At 39.4% G+C, this 12,749-nt stretch overlaps 1 protein-coding gene across 1 annotated transcript in view; it reads right to left on the reverse strand.

Annotated features, from left to right (window-relative positions):
- TRPM3 (transient receptor potential cation channel subfamily M member 3) overlaps positions 1–12,749 on the reverse strand; it is a 255,883-nt gene that overhangs the window by 34,269 nt on the left and 208,865 nt on the right. Inside the window, exons 14-18 of the mRNA XM_041458427.1 lie at positions 12,650–12,679; positions 11,307–11,596; positions 10,224–10,452; positions 7,567–7,734; positions 427–567 (exon numbers count right to left, since the gene is read on the reverse strand). Coding sequence (XP_041314361.1) covers positions 427–567; positions 7,567–7,734; positions 10,224–10,452; positions 11,307–11,596; positions 12,650–12,679 — 858 coding nt within the window. The remainder of the gene's footprint in view (positions 1–426; positions 568–7,566; positions 7,735–10,223; positions 10,453–11,306; positions 11,597–12,649; positions 12,680–12,749) is intronic.

Here is a 12,749-nt window from a genome sequence, read left to right on the forward strand (position 1 = left end):
AAAAAAAAATGTTCCAAGGAAAGAAGTGCTCTACCTCTTTTTTTCATCAGTTATTAGATAACTCATATTCTGACTCAGACCAACCTCCCACTGGGCTTACTACTGGAAGCAATCCTAGTTTAAATTTTCCTAGATGGCATTTCTTGGAAGCACTACAGTAAACTGCCCCTTACCATTTTATTTTAAAAAAAACATACACAATCATTCAAATTTTAGCCATTAATTTCCTGAACAAAATGGTAATCTTTAAAAGTCATGGAAAGGTTTGCAATGCTAGTGGACTTCCACCAAATATTTTTATTAAATTATTTATGTGTAAGCCCTCCAATACTCATAAATGTAGACATCAATGAAACACAAAAGATAGCCTTAGTCCAATTTCAGTTTTGTACAGACATTAGTAATATGACAGGAAAGACTTCTTACAGTGTAAAACCAAAACTTCACGATAGGAGCATTGTAGAACTCGTAAATCTTTCTTCCAATGGGGATCATTCTGTGCCTGCTCTGAACTTCCTCATCCTCCTTCTTTCTTGAGGACTCTCCATTGCCCCGTCCAAGCATTGCCTACAAGAAATGATATATTTATGTTTCTTTCTTGTGAGAGAAATTTTTCACAATTTTTTAAAATGTCAATAGGAAACTGTTCTTGATCTCTAGATAAAATCAAGTGACCACAGCTAGGCATAAAATGCTTTGCTTTCAAATTATCTTTCTGCAGAAAGGCTTCTGTTTAATACTTTGAAAGTGGAGAGCTACAGCTTTAGCCTCAACCCTCAGCTTGAGAGGGCAATTCCTGACAAAAAATAAGTGTGGAGAATATTTTTCCTTTTTGCTGTATGGACAGAAACACTTTTACCTGACAACAGCTTTATGTGGTGTACTTTTATACAATAAACACATGCTGACAGAAAACAGGTAAATTTTGGTTTTAAACAAAGAGAAGTTCATAAAGCTGAGACTGAGAGAGAACAACAAGGGGAAAGATGAGTTGACAGTCACTGAACTAGAAGCAAAGAAGACAGTGGCACTTCCTAAGTTAATCACCGGACCTGTCCCAGGCCATGATCCCACAGTGAAGCTTACATGGATATAAGAGGACTTACTAGTAAAGCTCACTGCAGCAGAAAGGCCTTGCATTGAAATATTCATGTACATGATTGTAGCTTCTTCCATAGTGAAGTTCTAGACTGCTCACGCATTGCCTTTGCTAGGTTTGATCTCATTGTTCCCACTGCAATTCAGACCCACTGAGAAGCTACAATGAGCTCAAGAAACACATACATGAGAAGTCCTCAGCTATGAGTGCAAACCTAACAGTCAAAAGAAGGTAATATTCTGTTTGCTTATCCTTAATTTTCATTATCAGCTGCAGAGGAATGGAAGGACTAAATTACAATCACTGAAGTTAGTGCTTAAAAGAAGTTCCTTTGTATTTGAAGTGCAATGTGACCTATTAAATGCTCATTCTGAAGCAATTATTTAGTGAACAGTAGACTAAGACAGGATTTTAACTCACTGTGCCTTTTGCAAGTTCTTACTATTTAGTTTGTGGATGCACCTCTGGAATGCAGCACCCTGCACAGGAAATATTTCCAAGAATTGAGACAAATCTAAGTATGCAGGGACTCATAATGATGCATTTTTTTCAATGTTTCTATAATGATTTTCTACAAGTAGATGAAGGCACCCTTGTGCTTTTCTGTCAACTGAAGAAAACTTTCACCGTCCATGAAGATAGTATTGTTCTCATCTGCAACTTAAATGGTAGAAAACCAAGGGAACAATTAGATGCCAAACATATGGTCTTTCTATAAAAAGTCCTTCTTGTCTCTGAATCTGTGCTCTACAGCTCAACAGGATGTACAGCACATACTTAACTATTTGGCTTCAGGTGAGCTTGAGCTATCTGATCAGTTTCTAGAGCCCTGCAGGAACTGGTGATGCACTTCTCACATATTTAAAATCACAATCTAACCTTTTCTGCCTGTTTCCAGCCTCATGTGGAGCTATTCATATACATCTTTTCCCTGTGAAATAGTAATTTGTAATTTTAAAATTTTTTCAGTCAGTGTAGATATTTGTAAGATTATTAGGACTGGGCTTGGTCCCATATGGCTCCATCTCTTTAATTTCATTTATGCAATTAGTTTTTCCTCCAGTATTATTACTTTCCTTGTGAATCCTTATATTCTTGAATCTGACAACATACAGATGTTGTCGTGCACATTTTCAATAAAGTACAACAAAGATTCAGGACAGAAGTATACTACACTGAAACTAACTTGCTGGGACTGTCTCAAAAACTAAAGCCTGATTTGACCAAGTTAACATATTTCCTTTAGCTTTAATGGCTGAAGATTTTAAATTTAATTTCCATAAATACAAATAAAACATTACCTATTAAAAATTTAAATGTACCTCCTGTTGGTTCTCACAGAGCCCATAAAACACCTTGAAAGTCCATCAAGTCTTGTATAAAAAAGGAAAAAGACAAAGTGGCTATTAAGCAGAAGAGAAGGGTTTTTATGGTTATGAGACTTACTGAATATAACCACAGTAGCAGAAGTTACACAACCTCCACAGAAGATATCATTACCTCAGCTCCACAAAATCAAAGTGATCCTTTGATCTTTATCATTGATTGGGGTTTTTTTGGGGAAAAAAAATTGAATATGATCTGAATGTTTTGGGAACACTATAGCCCAAGAAGGTAATTTGTTTGCTTCTCTCCACTTACTGATGTTGTTTGGGGAAAACTGCCATCTGGATCTACAGAGTTTTCTGTAGCTTTTCCCAAGGCTTTGTCTCTGCTGGCCCCTGGTGTTCAGGAATTTAGCAGCAGAATGAAAATTAATGCTGCTTGCTCTAACAGATGAGCAATGCCATGCTTTAGTGAAAGGGATTATTTTACAGAGGTCAAATCCTTCACAATTTTACAAATTTACAAATTCTGAGACAGACTTAATTCTCAATGAAATCAGTGAGTTGTGGATGCTTTTATAATAATGCTCTTTCAATATCTGGATTTATGCTTTAGCTTATGAATTCTGATTTCCTGTTTGCTACTGCTTTCTTCTTGATAACAATGTGGTAATTTTGTCTCATTACAATTATTTTTGAATTAATTAATATAATAGTACCTTCTCCCCTCCCCCACGCTACAGATGGGGAATTTCTCTGAGATGGCTAGGGATTAGATTTGACCTGATGTTCCCGACTGTTAATTATACCTCAGTATTAACAAATTGAAAAGCTTCCCCATTAGAAACATTCAGAAATAACCTATGTAACTGTGTTAACAGAATAATTGCAGTGCCAAATATGAACCAATGTTTTCCTTGGAGTGGGATGCAGTAGGGTGGGAACAACTCAACACACTGCTCTGTGTGGGCAGCATCTCTTTCTCTAATACATGATTTTGTCCATGATTCACCGTGAGTCATGCAAGGTAAGCTTGACAGCAGCTCAACCTCATTGTGAAGTAAAGTACAACTGCATCATTTTAGCCTGAAGGGATTGATGTTTTCATAGTTTTTACATGGAGATTTTATTAATCTGGTTTTCATTGTTATTGTTGGATCAGATTTTGTTTTATGTAATTGAGGACTGTTTGCTGATAATTAACTATCAGGGGAGAGTTTTGGGTTGTGCATTTTTTCATTAATATATGTTAACAATCCTATACTATGTTCTTGTGTTTCATAATTAAATAACAGGAATCTCAGTCTTTCTGGAATGAATACAGGCTCATCCAATTTCATCCTGAGTGAAATCTACATGCTATATAGAGACTTACTCCAGTTCACAGATAACTGGTTTGGAAATGATACATAGCTGTGTAGAAACACCTCCCTCAGCACACCCTGCTGGATCCTACACTGTGTGTGAAAATGCTGCCCCCACGGAAGGCAGGATTACTGAAAATGCTGCCGCCATGGTAGGTAGGATTGTTCTAGGATTACTGTTCTCTGCCTTGAAACACTGCAGAAAAATGTTAATGTCTTTGATTTACAGACACATAAAATCAGATTTTGCACGTGCTTGGTGGTTACAGTGAGCACAGGGAACAGGACTAAAGTGCCAGGAGCTCAGAAATCCTGTCTGCTGAGCTGGGCAAAGAACACAGACCGTGCCAGCGTGTGTATGTGGTAGTGGTTTTGGCATGGAGGGTTTCCGAACTCCCAGGAGGAAGAGAGACCCTCTTCTTATGGACAGGGTCAGCACTTCTGCCTAGAGACCACCAGCAATGTCTCCCAATTCTGTTTTCCACACGAGCTGAAGTGGTGCTTGTTGCTGGCATGTGAGATGCTGTGAGAGCTGTCTTCCACTGGGAAGGGTAAATTGGGCCAGGGGCAACAGGACATGGATCATCAGACTTGTCTGTGTTAAGAACTGTATTTTTAGTGATATGATTAGTATTTGGTTATTTCTTGTCATTGAGAAAAGTCTAAGCACACATACTACGGATGAATTAATGTGATCCCAGAGGCCAACAGAACTAGCTCTTCTGCCACTGAAGAGTTCTCAGACTAGCTCAGTGATGCTCTGGAAGTCCAAACTTCCTATTCATTGTGGAAAATCGAGGCAAAATGAAAAAAAACCAACAGAAACACCTTTCAAAGGACTTAGATGGGTTATTCTGTGTTCTGAAATAAAACCATTTACTGAGGAGCTCTACTACCCAAACAATAATGCACTGAATAGGGTTAAGGATGCTCCTAGTTATGGCTTCCAGAATTAGGGTTATTTTGGGAGGATGGGAGATTTCTGAAGTTTCTGACTGACCTGAATTTCAGCAATTAAGGCCCTGATTAGGATACTGTACAAATAGAAAATATCCCTGGCCTTTAGACTTTAATGTCCTCCTACTGCTCTGTGTTTAATATTCAGGATTAATGACTGTCAGCACCATACATAAATTGTGGTAAATTTCTTGGTGCTGAGGAGCAATGATGAGAGCAGTAGTCAAATGTGTTTTTGTGAGTAGCTGCTATAAGCCTTTTTCTCAGCATCTAGGTGATAAAGAAATGTGGGCCTATCACTCATGTGTCTGTTATAAAGTTAAAAGCAGGGTGTGAATAACAAGTAGCGTACAGTGAATAAACACACCTTTGTAGCATATCCACATGTTCAGCTACCCACCAGACCCTTTAAGAGGAGCATAAAGCAAATATATACTTGCATGCAGATGCACCTATGTGGAGACTTAACTTCACTGCTGCTGTAGTCTGCTGATCATGTTATTCTGTGCAAATGAGGTGTAAAATAGGGAAAAGATCATGGTGGCTGTGTACCTCATGCACTCTGCAAAAGTGCAGTGCAGAAGAAGAAACTGACTCCCTGGCCTGTCTTTAGTCACCTGGGCTTAGTGCAAGACACACAGAAAATCAATGAACAGACCTCGCCTAGATGAGACCTCTTTATCTTCATTTTAGCAGAGAGAATATGGGTGTAACGTGATGAATACAGAGACTTGAGAAGTATTCATAGGGAATGGTTAGAAGGAGAATCAGGAAGATTATTTCAATTATATATTATTTGCCAGATAAAGAACTTTGAGATAAAAATTATTTTTTAACATCACTTTTGTTTGTTAATCTTTATGCTGAACAAAGCTCAGGTTTGGTGAGTGACTGATCTATTGATTCAAAGTTCAGCAATGGATTAAACATTTTTGATATCCCAGCACAATAAATTATTCATCTTATTGAAGTATTTATAAGGTATCCTTAATACACTAAAGGATACCATGGCTAAGGGGAAACTTCACAAAGGGACTTCCTAAAACATCTTTCAGGCATCCTCTGATCAGTGGAAAAGAAACCTGACCATTATGCCAGATCATTTGACTAAGGCTGGAACAGTATGAAACTTCAGTCTAAAGTATTTTCTTATATTTAAAATATGTCAGGCTGCTAAATTTAAGTGCCTGTGGCATCTAACCACAGACATGCAAAGATCTCTCTGCTACCAGTTCATCTCTCCTCACCACTGAGCAAAACAGCTGTGTTAGAAGTTCTACAGTATGGTCTACATTGTATGCAGAAATACTAAGAAAGCAGTGCTAACCAAAGATATTGTTTCTAAACTTGCTGGACTCCACAGGAAGAAATATTATTTTATAGAAAATGTTTAAAGTGCCTGAAACTTCACTGGAGTGATATACTGAATTTGAAGGAATTAAGGGAAGAGTCAATGACAGAGCAGAGCAATAGGACTGTCAGCACATGGAAGGGAGAAGAGAGGGAACACCTAAGGTTCATCTGGAATAGCAGGTCCACTGCACACATCACTTACTTGCAGCAGGAGTCCCAAGGGAAAAAGGAAACAGTATTGTAGACAAGAAACCAGGAGCTGGGATAACTACAGCAAGATGGAAAACACATCTTCCCCAAACTTCTCCTCATTACCAGGTAAAAGGCAGCTTGCGAAGTGCTTATTTGATTTGAATAGGCACTTCACAAGGGGATCAGAAGCCAAGGGTTAGTAAATTGCAATCAATAGCAAATGAGCAGAGAATGCCCCATTGCTGCTATTCTGGCTTCTGGTACTTCCCAACAGCCAGATTCTTGCCTGCAAACGGGTCCTGTAGGTGGGTCTTGTGGGCTGGTCCTTCGGCTTGCCTGCATATTGGGTCCTGTAGGCAGGTCCTTCTGCCTGCCTGCAGCCGGGCTCCTGTGGGCAGCTCCTGCTGTTTGCCTGTGGGAAACAGTCTGGGTTTTTTTGTTTTTGTTTTTTAACTTAATCAGGCAAATCCCTTTTACGCCTCTATCCTGACCAACAGGGGCTGAGTTTTAAGCCTTTCAAAGACACTACAATCAAACCCAAACAAATCCAAACCAAACTAGACTAAGGCAGATGTATGATAACTGCCCAAACTATAAAGTGTGAGAAAAAGAGACAGGAAGTAGATTACTTGTGTAGTTTTCAGAGCTTTAGTTGTCTGTTTTGTCGTGGTGTAAATTATTCCTCAAAGGCTATGTTGCTAATACTGACAAGTCCCTCCTTACACAATTCTGTTGAGTTGTAGAAGTGGAGCAGTTTTGCTGCTTGCTAGTGTCTTCAGTGGATCAAGAATGGATGTGTGTTTGTGTAAAAGGCAATGACCACAAATACAAAAAGAATTTTAGACTAAGTTTTCATTATTTTTCTGGCCTGTTTGCACACTTGCTTACTCTCTAATGAAGTCAACAAAAAGAAAAAAAAAATCTCTGGCTTCCAAGAATCTTTGGGCATTTCCAAACAAAGGTTAGCCCTTTTCATGCCAGAGAGGTCATCTATCATGACTGAGTGCTTCTAAAATCTAATTCACTTAGTTCAGACAATGTGGCATCAAATTGAGTCAAAATATGAGGATATTACAGCACAGCACTATGTGCTGCTTCAGCATGGTGGCCAAATGATGGCAACTTTTGTGGCTTGAATCCCATGGAGAAGAGGAGAGTGTGAAGAGTGGTATCCTACCATGTTCTACATTTAGCTGTCAGATGTTCTGCAATGCCTGCAGAGGTAGGAATAACAAATTGACAGCGCTGAGGCTGATGGTTTATTGTGAGCACTTACGGTGAGTTCCATGTCTTCCTCATCTTTTTCTTTCACTGGCTTCTCTGGTTCCTCTGGATCTTTTTCTTGAAGATGGATCTCATTGGCCTGGGTCATGTAGGGCATATCATCTTTATTCTTGAACTCCAAGCTGAGGATTGAAGGAGGAAGTAGAATTCCTAGAATTACCTAAAGCAATAATAATGATAACAATAATCATCACAGAAAAGAGATTATGGTCATAATGATTACTTAGCATCAAAAAGAACAATTTCCTCAGGAGATTTAGGAAAAGAAAGATACATGTATGTACATGTGAATTTCTATGACAATAAAGTATTTGTCATTGGGGGTAATGTTACCAGAGCACTGAATCAATGCATATAACTTCTACTAGTACTGCTGTGAATGCTCTTGAATGTTTTATCTACTTGCATATCCACTTATGTGTAGTGTTACATACTAGAATATATTTACAAAATATTATATAGGGTCAAGAGTAGGTGGGACCACATGGGTGTACAGACCTGCAAATGTCTGCATTTTACATAATACAAAATATCAGTATAAATGACACACAGAGAGTATTTATTTCTACAGAGAGGGTAAATAGCTCTGTGTCCATGCTTAATGTACACTGGCAGTCAAAGAAGTGCAACTATGTGTGGATCTGAGGAGATAAGGAAAAGCCAGCAAAAGCAAATGCTGATGTGCATAGATATGCATTCCCCCTAGATTTTGCTTCAGTAACCAGGCAGCTGTGTAATGGTCATGTTGATGCCAGCTCTCTTTCTTTTCTGCCTTCCTTCTCTTAGATGCAGAAGTGTAGAAACCACTAAAATTTCCTTGTTGGGATTTACAAATAATGAACAATGCTTGGATTAAAACAGTGCAACTGAATAGACACCACAGTAATACAAAGCAAAGCCTGTATTCACAAGCACAATAACTTTCCCTGGTTATGGTGCATTTTGATGGAGAATGATGTCCTGATAAATCTCTTCCTGAATGAGAGTGAAACCAGGCAGTCAACTTCTTGGCAGGTTAGGCAGGGTGCTTGTGCTAATCATATCAGCAGACAGTTTGGGTGCTGTTGAAACCATTCAAAGTACACAAAGAGGAGCAGGTAGTGTATGCAAATGCTTCACCCAGTGTTGGAAAAGCTTCCTGCACTGGTGCTGTGTTCACAAACGATGGGTCCAGGGTGAGGTGGTTACAGGCAGACCAGGCTTCACAGAAAGGCTATTTTTAAGAGCAGGTAGGATTAACAGCTGCCCCTAGCCCTTCCACTGATGCCATACATCCCCAGCAAGAATTTAAAGAATTATATTCAATCTTCCTACCATTTTTCAGTTTCAAAGGGAAAAAGCTGTTCTTGGGAAATAAACCATGACTCATGCTTGCAAATTTATTTCTTTGTCATGCTGCCTCATGTAGCTTGTAGCCTGCTCTAGCTTTAAACAAGTTCTGCTAATGAGCTTCAATGAAATAAAATACAGACTGGAAACTGAGTAAAGGATCCTTGTGAAGCCCTGGTGTTAGAAGAAGCTGAAAGGAAACGGAGCCTGTTACCTTCAGTTATGCATTATGAAAGAAAGGTCTATTTTAGGGCTTAAGAAATGTGCTAAAAAGTGGAATGCGTGTAGTAGGAAATCAGTTGCTGCGCTGTCCTCCATGTACCCAGACTGAATTTCTGCAAAGCTGAACAGTGAACAAAGCAGCTGTCCCTTTGAAGGATAATAGGCCTGTGAGTTCAGGAAATAGGTAGTAGGAATGTCTCCAAATATGAGAAAGTTTTCTATCTGTAGCAGAACAATGTGTATGCACAGGTCCTGCATAGGAATGCTACCAGCCACTTGTTCTCATTCATCACTGTTCCTGGATTAAGAGCCAGTCTAGAAGCAATGCATGTACTCCTAAGCATTCTTGCCATTACTGAACATTTCACATGGCAACACAGCTGAGTAATTAACAATTTTCACACAGGCAATTAGTGCAGAAGAGAGAATCCCTTCACTGAAAATATTTCTAGGTGATCTGGGAGGGAAAGGAAATTGCTGGGTATGTTCTGACTGGTGACTGCTTTGGTGAAACAGGCCAGGGACTCAAATTCATCTCAGAATTCATTTTGCACTGTTAGCAGTTTTGTCAACAGTGGAAGTAAAGCTGTAACAGCTTTGATAACTGAATTATCCTTTAAACCCTCTAAAGAAGTCCCTTCAGATGCCATCAGGAAGATTTGCAAGGGTTTGCAAGGAAATTTGTGCTGCTTACTTTGCCCGTTCTGGGAAAGGTTGTCAGATCAGCACCTTTCACTAATGGTTAATTCACTTACACTTCTCTTTCCTTTATTTGTCTTTAAAACTCTTGACTAACTCCTCAAGTGTACTGGCAGGGTGACACACTAACCTCCTAGCTCAATTCTTATTCTGATAAATGATGCCAGAGGGCACTTTAAGAAAGGACATGAAAAAATCTAAGCTGTGTGCTTTGAACTTAGGCTTATGATAAGCCCCATCATCTTCCCTGAACACAGGAAGAATATACCCTGCTTAATGTCACTTCAAATAAATATCTGAAATATGGTTACTTTAGACAGTTATTACTGATTTTTCTGAACCCTGTCACCATCTAATGGAATCCTCTGAATATTAATTTTATTTTAAAGCAGGAATGACCTTTAGGCCAGAATTTTTTCGCATCCGGAGACGACCCATCCACATGTCAGTGAGCAGCATCTGACTGCAAGTGTGAGCGATGAAGTCCCTGTGCTTGGCTGCCACTGCAAGCTGCAGGCACGTGGCGTTGCTCCAGTTCTTCAGCTCATAGGTCAGCAGCTTCATTGCCAGCTGCTCATCCTGCTTGTACGACTGGTCCAAGAGCTCGACCGCCAGCTGGCCGAAGTCCCTGCAACAGAGGGACATCGTTCACTCCCGTCAGCACGCGCAGCCTTGCGCTCAGAACTCCTCTCTGCAGCTGCCAGCTGCTGCAAGGGGCACGTCACCTTCCAGCACACAAATCGTGATGCTGACTCTACACACAAAACCCACATTTTCAAACGTGAGTGGCTAATGTTAGGCATATAAATAAGTGCCCCAGCTTAGCAGTGATCAGCACCCACACCTACCAGCTGTCTGCTCCCACCTCCCTGCCCACCTCCCTGACATTTTCTAACTGAAATCCGCTGGTTATCTGCAGCTTAAGGAATTGCTTCTCTGCTGTTTGCCCAAAGCTTCATGGCCAAGTCTCCTAGAAGTAGTGTCCAATATCCTTTCTCAAATCCTAAATTTCTGAAATTTTAACATCAGGAAAAATTCTTATGGAATCTAGTATCTTGCCTTGCTCATCTAAGCATGACCTCTTGGTTAATTAACACTGCCGCCTGAATACTTTGCTCACAAGGATTTCAATAACTGTTCTGCTGGGTAGGTACAGAGTACCCTGAAAAAGCACAGAGAAATGTTGCAGTCTGACTCTTGAGGCCTCAGGGAGAGCACATGAACAATATAGATATTTCACTGTCTTCTTGATCTCTTTTCGTTTCAGAAGTTAAATTGCTAACAACTTTGCTATTCTGGCAGACAGATTGTTTAAAAGCCATTTGGATTTTCTCTAAAGGGACCGCACTTCCCCCACCAGTTAGAAATGAAAGCAAGCTACAAATAAGAAAATTTTAGTCAGGTTCAGAAATCTCTCTTCCCTCCTTCTTTTTTTTTTTTTTTTTTTTCCCCTCAGGATTGTGTACATGAAAGGAAATTCACCTGGAATTGTGGTTCAGCTCTTGGGATATGTCATCCACCATGTCATTTTCTGATGCTTCGTGGGCCATGGCTTTGCAGAGTTTGCAGGCCACCAGAGCTTTAGCCATAGCCTCTTCCCCATGTTGCCAAAAGAAAAGGGCCATCTTCTGACGTTTCATCAGCACAGCCCACACCATCAGCTCGTGGAATGGGAAGGGAAAGTGATTGATCTCAGGGTCATCCATATCAATATCAACTTCTTCTTCTTTTTTCTTTGTTGGTTTTCTCCCTCGACGCAAAGGGACATCATCCTGTAGGAATTGTAGAGAAATTTTTTTCATCAGTGAAGGAACAGAATCAATTCACACAATTCATTTAAATCTGTGCCTAACACATTTCCTCCAGGCCAGCCCATTCATCATTTCTTGGACAAAATATTTAATATAGGCAAACAATAAAAAAGCTATTGGTGTATTCACTGTAGTTAAGAAGACAGTAAACAGGTGAACAGAGCCTTGGACTATCACTTTGAATCAATAACACTATCACTCTGAAACTAATAACAGAGAGTACAAACACACAATATCCAGAACTATTTTGGAAAATACACCATTGGAATAAAGGTAAGAGCTCACTGCAAATGTAACATCTGCTGTAATGCATCTGCCTCTTTCCTCCTCCAGAAAGTACATATTCAGGGAATTTTCTAATCTGCTGAAGACTCCTTCTATGCTTATTTTTGTGTTTTCTCCCTTGATCCCTTCTTTACTCCTATTCTGCATGTTTATTCCTTCCTTCTCCATCCATTTGTTGTTTCTGTTGCCTTTAGTTTCTTTCCCATTTTACCCTTTTGCTTTTATCAGGTGAGCTGACCTATTCTGTCCTGTGTCTATGGATGGAAAAATGAAAGTGGTTGTATAAAATAAAAAAACCATGAAAATACTACTATCCCCTTGAACCATTGGGGTAGCCAAAGAGCCAACAAAACTGAGATAACTTTGGATATTTTTCTATAAAGATTTCTGCATCATTCTCTGCAAGTGTTTCATTTCTCTGAACCAATTTTGAAGTTAGATGCTATCTGACTGAAATTTTGCTTGCCCTGAGGGACTGAAACATTTTGTTTAATTCTTATTAAATAAAAAACGAAGAAGATCCATAGTTGGGGCAGAGCCCTCTTTTTCCTTAGCTATCTCCTGGACTTTTATTAAGAAATGTTTCTTAATCTGCCTATTGTGTAAACAAGATACCTGGATGAAAAATACTATTCAGGTTTTCATTACAGTGAATTTGAACATTATCTGGATATAGTTTATATTTATCAAAGAAGGAAAAGACATTAAGATTTGTCACAGGTTGCCTACCTCCATTCCCAACAGCTTCAGAGCTTTTGGCTGTACAAAGAAAAGTTAGAAAAATGTTACTTCTCACCAAATAGTGATGAAAAACTACAGCTATTTGTGT

Source organism: Pyrgilauda ruficollis, unplaced genomic scaffold (assembly GCF_017590135.1).
Source record: "Pyrgilauda ruficollis isolate IOZ18807 unplaced genomic scaffold, ASM1759013v1 scaffold128, whole genome shotgun sequence".
NCBI lineage: Eukaryota > Metazoa > Chordata > Aves > Passeriformes > Passeridae > Pyrgilauda > Pyrgilauda ruficollis.